General features: G+C 42.5%; 1 protein-coding gene across 1 annotated transcript in view; it reads left to right on the forward strand.

The window, feature by feature from the left end:
• The window catches only part of SFMBT1 (Scm-like with four mbt domains 1), a 32,286-nt gene that overhangs the window by 9,865 nt on the left and 10,567 nt on the right, over nucleotides 1-11,854 (forward strand). Inside the window, exons 3-11 of the mRNA XM_010145158.1 lie at nucleotides 1,648-1,888; nucleotides 2,338-2,426; nucleotides 3,368-3,614; nucleotides 5,143-5,240; nucleotides 6,299-6,400; nucleotides 6,834-6,984; nucleotides 8,811-8,893; nucleotides 10,761-10,887; nucleotides 11,367-11,480. Coding sequence (XP_010143460.1) covers nucleotides 1,648-1,888; nucleotides 2,338-2,426; nucleotides 3,368-3,614; nucleotides 5,143-5,240; nucleotides 6,299-6,400; nucleotides 6,834-6,984; nucleotides 8,811-8,893; nucleotides 10,761-10,887; nucleotides 11,367-11,480 — 1,252 coding nt within the window. The remainder of the gene's footprint in view (nucleotides 1-1,647; nucleotides 1,889-2,337; nucleotides 2,427-3,367; nucleotides 3,615-5,142; nucleotides 5,241-6,298; nucleotides 6,401-6,833; nucleotides 6,985-8,810; nucleotides 8,894-10,760; nucleotides 10,888-11,366; nucleotides 11,481-11,854) is intronic.

Here is an 11,854-nt window from a genome sequence, read left to right on the forward strand (position 1 = left end):
GGAAGCTGCTGCACTTAGTCTCACTTCTCCAAAGAAAATACTCTCAGAGCATCTGCAGCATCTCCCGCTAGCCAGTCTGCTCCCTGAGCCAGCCTGAAGACACACGGGTTTGTGCTTTAAGTCACTCAGTGGTGTCGTCTTGCCCAGCTGCCAGGAGAGGGTGCTAACTTCTTGGGCTCTGCTGTATCCACCAGGCAACATCGGGGATAGCGTTAGAGAAATGCACCTGACTTCAGCGGAAGCTCCATCTGTTGCTGTTGGGTTCGTGGAATGCAGCTCTCTCCACCATGAGGCTTTGCTGAAAGCTTGGGTATAGAGAGCTGCACAGATTTCCCAACTCCTCAGACTGTGTCGAGCTCGTGGCTTTTGGGAGTCGGAATATGAAGTCTTTAGTAATACCTCTTCAGCAAGGTAACTGTCTTTTTGTGGAGATGGCCTCTTAAATACCACTTCAAAATGGGTCCTGCCGATCTTGTGTTTAGGAAGGTGTTTCTCTAAGTGAAGGGTATTAACCTGAAGGATGTGAGCAGTTAACAGAGGCATTTGCTTTTCTTTCTGATGTGGTTCTCTTAGTTTTATTTTTAGCAAACCAGTATGTGCTGACTGATGAGACTATAATAGCCATGGCAGTTACTGGACCGGCAGCACACAACTGGTAATAAATAACTCAGAAAATATCTCCTGCATCTGCATCATACTGAAAACCTTTCTTGCAGTTGATGGAAAGAGGAAATGGAACTTGGGACCATTTAAGAAAGAAAACACCAGTTACATTCAGTTGAGAACGGGGGATCGGCATGTTAGATTTTTAATTAAGACCGAGGCGACAGAATTAAGCATAGATCAGAAATATACTGTAGTGAGAGCAGAACAGGGTCCTCCTGCTCCTTCCGGAGTGTTTGAGCTAGGGAAAGTTTGGGATGTGAGAAAATTAATACTTTGCCTTCTCTTTTTAAGTTCACGTTTCAGTGTCTGAGTACTGTGCAGTCAGATTCCTCACCTGCACACATCACACCCACAGGCACACGGACAGTGCTTTATTGCTATCAAAGCAGGAGTCCACTGAAGAACACAGACCATTTATCATCCGTGCAAATTATGTAACAGTGCTGCGTACAGAATTATTTAGGTTCTTGGATAGAGACATTAAAGATCCTTATTCTGCAGTTTGTGCAGATTCATAACTTCTTCAATGAGTGCAATGGAAGAGACTGTGACATTATTATCTAAAGCAGGTGTGTACTATAAACAGGTTCTTTGTCCAAAGAGGTTGAAAGACGTAGTTTAACAGAAAAGTCCAAGTTTTGTTGCTGAGTTTGTCCTTTAGTTTTCCTTAGCTTGACAGCCCAGCCGTGAGCCGGAATCCTCTCAGTGATGAGCGAGGTATTTTCCAGGGCAGGAAGATGAATTGCAAGGTATTGATTTAAGGTTGAAAAGATACTCTGAAATACAAAGGAGATTTCATTAATGATGGGTCTGTGTGCATTCCAGTGTGGACCACATAATGTGATGAAGTTGTTTCTCTGAAGAGACTGGATGGCATTTGCCTTGAGGCTTTTTGCTGATGAACACGTCTAAATTGCTCCCCCTGTTGTTCCTTGAAGTTTCTGCGAAGTGATCAAACGTGGTGATCCTCTTCCTCCTCAGGTGGATACGAGTTTGCAGAATGGTTTTGCCCCTGGTATGAAGCTAGAAGTTGCTGTCAAGTCTGACCAAAACACCTACTGGGTGGCCACCATCATTACTACCTGTGGGCAGCTGCTGCTGTTGCGCTACGACGGTTACGGGGAAGACCGCAAGGCTGACTTCTGGTGTGATATCATGACAGCCGACTTACACCCCATCGGCTGGTGTGAGCAGAACAAGAAGGTTCTCAAAGTGCCTGAAGGTATTTGCTCTATATGCAGAAGCAGGGAGTGCGTACAAAAGCATGCTTTTGTCCTTCGTAAGCCTGGCAGGTAGTCTTCACCACTGCTGTTACGCACAAGTGGTGTTGCTGTGATGACAAGTCGAGGTTGTCTGCCACGTTTTTCTGAAATCCTGTGGCTTACAGTAGGAGATTGCTCTTTTACCAGAGAGGAGTGAGCTTAATTTCAGAACTGGGCTCATATGTACAGAGGCTTGTAGTTATCTTAATCATCACCCACCAAATGTTACTGCTCTGTCATTTCCTTTGAAGATTTTGTTGTCTTGCTGCTTCTTTTAAGGTGTTACTGGTGAGCATGTGGCAGACTCTTGTGAATTAGGCAGTGCAAGAGCGGGGTACTGTCTTGTTGTCTGAATAATCTTTAACTGGCAGGAAGAATCACAGTCTGTCTTTCTTCATCTTTCACCTAGGTATCAAGGACAAGATACCTGACCAGGAGGAATTTCTTCAGCGGGTGCTGAAAGGAGCATGCAGTGCTCCTGCTAACCTGCTGGAGGGGGTGAGTGCTGCCAAGTGCTGCGTCCTGGGTTTTGTCTTGATTTTCCCCTTTGTCCTTTAAGGAACCCCTGCTCACATTGCCAATTCAACTCCTTTTTTAGGTTTAGAAAGGGTTGTAGTATGCCTCTGACCTTGAAGTTCCACTCTCTAGTGTTTCCTTTTCACAGTATTTAATTTTGATAGTGTTGTCCTGAAACACACCTGTCACTGCAGGTTTGGGCTGTTCATTAGTCCTATCAAAAAAAAGACCCTTCCCAAACTCCCTTAGGTTTCAATCTTCCTCCTATTCTGCTCCTCCTTCATACAGCTTTAAGGAAATCCTTCAGTTATCTAGCTTTCATGTTATCCCCTTTCTCAGTCGACTCCTTTCACTTTTTTTGGTTGGGTGGTTTGTTTTTTTTTTTTTCCCCCTAATGGACAGGTTATTGTTTCACTTAAATCTTGCATCTTTGCTAGCAAAGAACCCAATTCTATCCCCTCCTCTGTACTTAAAAAACAATATTTGCACCTCGTATCTGTGTCTGATCATAGAGTACAGAACATATTTTTTTTTTAAAATGCTGTTGACATCTTCCTTACAGCTAAGAGTTTTATCTTCATATGTTTTCTGTCTAGTCATCTTTGTATGCTAGGTGACTCAGTTTTAGAAAGCAATTAATCATATTTCCTTCAAACCTTGAATATGTAAGTGATAATGCCTCTGAAAATGATGGGGAGGCCTTAAGTGAAAAGTGTGACTGTCTACAGGCAGTGAAGAGGCTCTGATGCAAGCACCAGCTTGAAACATAAGTGTCATTTCTGTTGTCTTGTGTTAGTAAGGGAACTATATTTCTTTGCTTCTGTATTCATACTTTATTTATGCAAAAAGAATGTGTACAAAGACATGGAAGCACGGGATTTGCTTTGTTCTGTTTTACAGAATAATTTGTGTTCTCTTTGTAGCTTCACAGAGGGAAAAATCCGTTGGATCTCATTGCACCAGGCTCCCGACTAGAACTGCAAAACATCCGGGATTCCCTAGAAGCCTGGATAGTCAACGTGGTAGAAAATGTTGGTGGGAGACTTAAATTGCGATATGAAGGGCTGGAGGATTCTGACAAATTTGACCAATGGCTGTTCTACTTGGACCCTTTCCTTCATCAAGTGGGGTGGGCAGCTCAGCATGGATATAGCCTGCAACCACCTTTAGGTACTTCAGAATCTCTATCCTCCATGTGGTGATCAGAGGCTAGAGAATACTGCTGCTGCTCTGGTGCTCTTAATCTGCCTTCCAGGTGCACATGGTGGTCACATAACCAGTGCGTGATCTGTCAAATATGATACCTAACAAAATGTACGTGAAAACGCCAATAAGCAGTCCTAGAAGACTTTTCACCCACTCCTTCTAAAGCTGCAAACTGGTTTCACCTGTCAAAACTTTTCACCTGTTTGTGGAACAGGAGCTGAGGGAAGGGATTGCCTTCATGGTTATTTTTGGTAGGCTTGTATTACTGAGACGGGGCAGAGGAGGAATCATCTGGCTTTGAAGTACTGCTCAGCAGGAGCTTTTGTAATTGTGACTAATTCCAGTGGGCTAATTACAGCACTGACTGAAGTGGTATTACATAGATATGAAAATGTGCTTAAAAATGGGTGTCCAGGGCACGAGTGTGTGGAAGCAGAGGCAGAGGGTTGGGCAGTTGACCGTGTTTTCTAGGCATGTGCATGTCAGATGGGTCAGTAAAGCAGCGAGGCATAAAATAGCTGAGTCACAAATGGATTGCTTATGGGCTGAGCAGTGTAACATGTTTCCTGATGAGGGGAAGCCTTGGCTTAAAACTGGAAAACATTGAGTATTTACCCTAAAGCCTTTCTGCAAAGGCAGGTGGACATCTAAGGTCTAGCACACTCTGTGTTATTAGCTGGGGAAGTATAGGTTGTGTAGAACAATTGGGTTTTGTTGTGGGTTGGGGGGCGGGGGCGGTATGTTTTCCCCATACAGCAAGAAGAAATCTTGCTGAGGAAACAGAACCAATTTCTGTGGAAACAACTGGACTTTCTCTAGTGCTTGACTAATCTCAGCTGAAGTCAGGATTGTGAACAGAGAGATGCCAAATTGTTGAGAGAAAATAGATGAGTGGATTCCACAGCACTATCTAATCGAATAATGTATTTTAAAAATAGTAGTTAGCTATGGGATTTTTTTTCCTTTTTATATCTACATAAGAGCTTTGATGTACTCACAGGGATTCTTTGTGTGTGATGGCACTCGTACAAGTAGTAGGAACTACTGTTATGAGAGAGGTGCGCGGTCTGCAATTACACGTGCTAAAAGAGTAACTGAGGCAGTGGAACAGACTTGTGGAACATTTCTTGAACTTTCTGCTTGCTTAAGCATGAAACAAGCTAGCATTTTCCAGCTGGGAATTTGTTTTTTGGTCATACGTGTCTCCAGAAGTTTTCCTCAGCATTGGTAAGGATCTCTGTGTTCCCGGTAGAATTGGACTGGCAGTATATGGGTGATACAGTGTCGCTTGACTTCAGTCCCTTTTTGTAACACATCCAAATGTAAAGAAAACAGAAGTTTTTAAGAAGGAAGGTATTTGCACAGATTCTGAACAGATATGAATTTAACAGTTGGAAGAGCACCCATTAAACTTTTTGCTTTGTTGCTGTGTGTTCTAAAGGGAAAGAAGGAACATGGCTTCATTCACTGCTTTCCTTTCTTTTGACTCAAGCCATTAGGTCCTTGAAGAGTGAAGCAGATTGGCAAGAGATCTTGAAGAGGGTGAAAGAGGAGGAAGAAGAGACATCAGTTCCTACAGATCTCTTTAAGGTAAAGACACACGTATGGTACTGTGAAAATGCTGTATTCCTACGAACTGCTTCAGGCAAGTCAGGCACTTATTTTTACCCCGTTCCATTTTGGTTTTTAAATTTTTTTTTCCTTTCTCCCTCTCATTTAAAAAAGTAAGAATAATAATAATTACACTGTTATAAAATTCTTGTTAAGTTAGACAACACACCCATCACAAGTATGTGAACCATTAGTTGTCACAGTGGGAAAAATCCCTGGTTCTCATCCTTTATAATGGCATCTCCACTTGTTCACCAGCTGGTCATGTGGATTACTGTCCTTCTAGGGGAGTTTCCAGGAGAGTTACTACAGTCCCTCTAATTGTGTGAGCACATTGAAAAGTGTGTGACATCTGATCTGTAACCTGCTACATTACACGTGCTGTATAAGGTGTCCTGTGGTCTCCTGAGTGTTAGCAAATGTTACTAATGAGTCTGAGTTTAAATACATATGGATAGAAATTTAAAAAAAAAAAATCTTGACCCGTTTTGAGAAGTAGGAATGTAAATTTAATCCTTCAAGTCCTTAGTTCATTCTTCTGAGCTTTGTTTGGACAGAATAGAAGAGGAGGTGCTGTTGCTCTTGAATGTACTGGGTCATATGCAGAGCAGGATATATGTAATTCTGGAGCAGGAGCTCTGGTTCACTGGGTTTTGTTGGCTGAAAGTGAAGACTTTTATAGTTCTCTTTTAGTGCAGCTCAGGAGTAGTGCTGAAGGCTAAAGAAAAAAAGCCATTAATATTGACTTTCCAGACCACCCTGTACTGTGAAATCTTGCCTCTGTGTGGGGAATGTCAGAGGAGAAAATCTCCTGTAGGAAACTCAAGTTCCTAAAACTCATAGGAAGCACTCAGTGTCACAGGGCATAGCTGGCCTTTTCCCTTCATTGCAGAGTTTTATTGCTGGTCCTCTTGACATGTTGATTTCTTAGAATGAGCTAATAAAAACCGAAGTTATCCAGCTCAGTTGAATTATGTAAGATGTGTCTTTTTTTGACGGAGGAAGGCAGGTGGTTACACTGGTACATCATTTTTCAGGATAAACCTGTGATTGGAGTGCATTCGTTCTCTGAAGGTATGAAGTTAGAAGCTGTGGACCCAATGGCTCCTTTTGTGATTTCTCCAGCTACAGTTCTGAAGGTACCAGGGATCTCTAACTTGTCCTGTTAAGATTCAGTTCTATTGCTGCTTCTGTTCTTAAAAGCTCAGGGAGTTTTTATTAACTGATTATCTTAAAATCTTGAACTTGTTTTTGAGTTAAGTATTTGTATGTCTCCCTTAGGGGACAGGTTGCCATGACAAAGCATCTTAACTGCTAAAGGTGAAGCCACTGGGTTTCAGTGGAGAGGGAAGGATACATAAAGATACAAGATCAAAAGATCAAATGGCTAGAATTGTCAAACCCAGATTTTTAACATTAGGTATAATCCCTCATAATCTGAGTATCCGGTTGAAGATAGGTTGGGGGAGGGATTAAAAGTTGAGATTAAAACTCCCCAAGGAGAGGGATCAGTAGATCCAAATGTGTGACTTACAAGTCACAATCTGTGACTTCTCTTTTGTCTAACTACAGGTGTACAATGAAAAATATTTCATGATAGAAATTGATGACTTGAGACCAGACCGTACAACCAGCCAGTCTTACGTCTGTCATGTCAACACTGCTGGTATTTTCCCGGTGCAGTGGAGTCTGAAGAACGGCCTGCACCTGAGTCCCCCACCAGGTATGTTTGTGCAGGCTTGTCGTGCTCGCGCCTCTTTGAAGGAAGTAGATTGCCAGTCCCCAGAGCACTATCTTTAGGACAAGGCTGTGGAAAAAGAATTATATGTGGTAGCACAAGCAAAGAACAAGAAAGATCGAATTCTGAGAAAGAGGAGCTTTGAGTCGGTGAAGCTGAAGTTTCCTGGGTATGTGGCTGGAGTTGAGAAGATGACAGTGGCTGGGGATGCTGGTCATGCATAAAAACCTGCACGCTAGAACGAATGGAGTATATGTTCCAGGGCTGAAGGCAATGTTGATTTCAGCATTAATTAATGTGCTGTCAGAAGTCCATAGTCTTTGCACTGGCTTTTTGCTTCTGGTCAGAATGGAACATTGTTATCCAAGATTTTGTAATATTTTTAGAATATCTTATCATTTAGAAGTTAATTAAGTGGGTTTTTTCCAAGGATCTATCAGGCAAGGTAGCAGATTGCTGAGACGTTGCTTCAGGACATAAGGGAATTGGGGAGTGATCCTCAGCTACTGAAATATTTATTCATTTTCTCAGAACGCAAATGTCAATAGTAGTGTAAAACTGGGGACTCAGTGCTCTTATTCACCACCACAGAATCTGGAATGTTTTGTTTCAGCTGCTCGTGACATGAGAGGAGCAAAGACCATGGGATTTGTCTCTTGCCTTTACCTGGGCAAGACAGAAAAAGCGGCTTTGCTTCACCTAGCATTACCTAGAATTTTGCATGTGAAAAATGAAATCTCGCTTTCTAGGCATGTGACTGGAGCTGACAAACATTGTAAGCTTTTCTTGTCATAGTCCCCCTGGAAGTGGTGGGCATTCTGAACGGTGTGAGCTCTCCAGAGCCCTGTGGGCATGGATACCACTGAGAAAAACACAGAGGTCCTCCGGTGGTTAGGCCCTTTCTGAGGGGTAATTGAACTTCATGGTTTTAGATTGTCACGTTAATACTGTATTCTTAGACTAGGTTTAAAATTTTGTTTGATTTCTTAAACCCTTGTCACACGTGTCCCTTGTAGGGGAGTGCTTCCAAGGTACTACTGGAGTACCTGCTGTAGTTGTCTCCGTGCTAGTGTGTTGTCAGCCTGAAGCTATCGTAGCAGCACACTTCTGCACCTAATTCCCTTCGGTTACTTGCTTTTTATTCGATCACAGAGAAGAAACATATTTCCTCCAAGAAGAATTGAGTTATTCTTTTTCTTGGAAAGATGCTCTGCCTCCTGATGGATTCCCTTCAAATGTGTGCTGCTTTACAGCTGTTGGCAGCCTCGATGAGCCTCTTTGGCCATCTGACTGCTCTCCTTAAGGGCTTAGTATTTGACGTGGTTTTGAGAGAGTAAGATGGTGGTATTGTGCACATTTTGAGTTCTCTATTTAGAAACAAAAAAGGTTTCAGAGCTGATGTGACATCAGGGAAGTAATTTTGCAGAAACTGTTCCTGAATTTCATCTGTACCCTGTGAAAAGGGTGTGAACACTTCCCTGTGTTTTGATTGCTGTCCTTGTCTGCTTAGCAGATGTATATTGTTCATGCTTCAGGTTGGTCTCGGTGAAGTGACTTTTAGTTTGATGACATTTCAAGCAAAAAATGGGAATGAGGGTGGGGCAGCACCCAGAGTCCCTCTGCAATGAAAATAAAGAGAGTATCTCAAATATGTGAGAACCATGGGCTGACCTCAGACAGCTCAGTGAAGTTTTAGTCAGCTGACAAACTAGGGTGACCCAAACAGATGTCAGTGATCTGTATGTACTTCCTGTCAGTTTGAAACGAGTCTCATGCTGTTAAACTTTATTTTTTTTTTTTCCTTCACCTAGGTTATCCTGGGCAGGACTTTGATTGGGCAGACTACCTCAAACAATGTGGTGCTGAGGCAGCTCCCCAGAGCTGCTTCCCTTTGGTAAGGTTCTCTCACAGAAAAATCTCTCTTCTGTTGTGTGAATGACACTCTTGATTCCAGGGAGAAGAACCTTTTGCATATTTTTGACTTAAATTACCTTTCCAAGTAGAATAGAAGAGAAGAGAACGGTTCAGTTGGGAGGGAGCTACAATTATCATCTAGTCCCACTGCCTGACCTCTTCAGGGCTGCCCCAGAGTTGAAGTGTGTGATTAATAGCACTGTCCAAATGTCCCTTAAACACTGACAGGGGTGGAGCACCCACCACCTCTCTAGGAAGCCTGTTCCAGTGTTTGACCGTCCTCTCTGTAAATAAATGTATCCTAATGTCCAGTCCAAATCTCCCCTGGCACAGCTTCGAACCATTCCCATGCATCCCGTCAGGAAGAATTCAGCACCTTCCTCTCCACTTCCCCTACTCCGGAAGCTGTAGCGTGATGTCAGCCCTCAGCCTCCTTTTCTCTAAATCAGACAAACTGTTTCGCTCCTCTGGAGGCAGTTGAGTACCTTAACACCTTACCCGTGATAACTGAGGAGACAGGAGAGTTAAGAGAGTACAAATGTATGTGAACTGAAGTGGGTACTTGCCAGTTTCCTCGATCAGGAAGTAGTGGACCAAATGCTTCAGTTGTGATAAAGCAGATCAAAAATAAATGATTGTTGTGTGAAATTGAGATGTGTAAGAGTCCATGGAATAGTCATAAAACAGCACCTATCCTCGGCACTTCTGTAATTGTGGAAACAGGGCCTTTTAATAGATTTTATTTTCATTTGCTTAGTGTACTCTTTCAATCTTCCTTCCTTTCAGCTTGAAAAATTCATTTCATTGTATTAATCAATACCAAGTCATCTTAAATGTGTACCAACTAATCATTTTACATTAATCAGTGCCTGAAGTACTTGCTAGATTTTGGGCTTTTGTTGGTTCAGTGACAATATTGCTGTCTCCCAAAGCACAAAACCTTGTCAAGCAGAAAAGGGTACTATTAACACCTGCCTTCCAATTCCATTTACAATACCCGGGCTATTGCAGTGCTTAGGGGAAGAAATTAAAATGAATAATTACCATTTCTTGAAGAGGGTGTTGCTGGCTATGAATTCTGTTGCCCTTGTTCTGTCTTGTAAGCTGTGGCATCCTAGAACAGGTCATTGAATTTATTATCCCTTTCTGAGAAGAGTTGATCACTGTAGGCTAGTTCCAGAATTCGTAATGCATTGGTCCTGTAATTATGTTGCAGAGTGGCTCTGGGAGGAAGAGTCCTCTGTCTGGCTGTTACTTCTTATCTTTAATTCAGGAGCTTCAGAGCTGGATAAATATTCATTCTTACATTTTAGAATATTTTTTTATAAATGTGGACTAAATTGATGAATAAAGTAAAATCGTATTTATCCAAAAAAAAAAGTAAAATTAAAAGAAAGCTTCTTTTGCTGTCTGCCAGAACTCATTTGGATGAGGCAGGAACGCTATTTGCGTACGTAGAGTGGATTCCCAAGCTCTCATAATAGAAGAGAGAGCCTGGTCAGACTATTTGTCAGGATTATCACTTAGGTAGCAAGTAGCAGAGAACTCCTCATTGCTTAGAACACGTTCAATCCTTTCAGTGAGTCTCAGCATCCTTATTTTTGAGTACAAACATGTTCTGTTCTAGGTCTGTCTACAGAGCCTTTTTTAACTTAAATTCTTTGTAGTTCATAATATATCCTACTTGTGTTCACTGTGCTAATTATCTGAAGTCTCTGACTGCATGAGTGTCTTCCTGTGTTCCTCAAACACTGAGGCTTCTGTGTGTTGCTCCTGTTCATGGCTATTCATACCATGTACTGAATATACAGATGGTATTTTACTGAAATTTTCTGTCTTTCTCCTAGTTAACTTCTGACCATGGATTTAAAGAGAATATGAAACTTGAGGCTGTGAACCCAGTTGATCCTGAAGAAGTTTGCATTGCTACAGTCACCAAGTTGAAAGATTCCTACCTCTGGCTTCAGCTGGAGGGTAAGCCTGATGTGGGAGAGGAGAGGAACGCTTGCATTGATTCTTCTGTGGTATCATCAGCAAAGTGCTGATCAGTGTCTTTTAGAAGGCAAGGGCCTTGTAATGTTTTTACAAGTGAGTGACTTGCATTCTGAGCAAGCTTAGAGAGGTTCTTCATTGAGATAGAATAGGCCTATGTCAGTCGTTCTCCATTATAATCCCATTTCTTGATTGGAAGTACATCAGCATGCACTTACTATGCACTGCGCATCTCTGCTAAACTGCGGGTGGCAAATTCCCATCCCCTGCCTTCCGGAGGAAGCAAATGAGGTCAGGAAAGAATCTGGGCAATGAAAGGGGATGAATAAACAATTGCTGATTGTATTCCAGATACACCGTAAGTAAAAGCAGCTTCACTGGCAAACATATAGCAAGCATTAACCAAATGAGGCCATTATTTTTACAAGTTGTTTCAATTTTTGCTTCTCTAAACTGCACAGGGTCCAAGAAGCCCGTCCCTGACTGCATAGTGAGTGTGGAATCAATGAATATTTTTCCAGTGGGTTGGTGTGAGACAAATGGATATCAGCTCAGACCTCCTCGCAAAGCAATAGGTATCAGTTCTGTTCTGTTTGCAGTGGTTAGCTGGGCTGATAGAGATGGCAAGACCTGCAAGAGCAAGCTACTGCAGAATTATTGCTGACATCGCTGAATTTGGAAACAGACACCGTATACAGAAAATCTGTGCCTTGTGCAACTGTTCCCCTGGCTGTTAGGTCCAGCTGGAAGCCGTACAACAGCTCCAAAACAGGCAGTGTTGGCTTGAGACCCTTGCATGTTGTATGAGAGCATGGGAACGATCCACGAGTCACAACGAGGAGATCACACCTGTGTGTATACACGCCCCCTCACGCTCTGCGTCCTCTTCTGTCTGAGCTGTTCTTGCCATGCGGCTGACCCGGTTACTGATTTTACACTCCTGCAAGTG

Source organism: Buceros rhinoceros, unplaced genomic scaffold, assembly GCF_000710305.1.
Source record: "Buceros rhinoceros silvestris isolate BGI_N320 unplaced genomic scaffold, ASM71030v1 scaffold30671, whole genome shotgun sequence".
NCBI classification, from domain to species: domain Eukaryota; kingdom Metazoa; phylum Chordata; class Aves; order Bucerotiformes; family Bucerotidae; genus Buceros; species Buceros rhinoceros.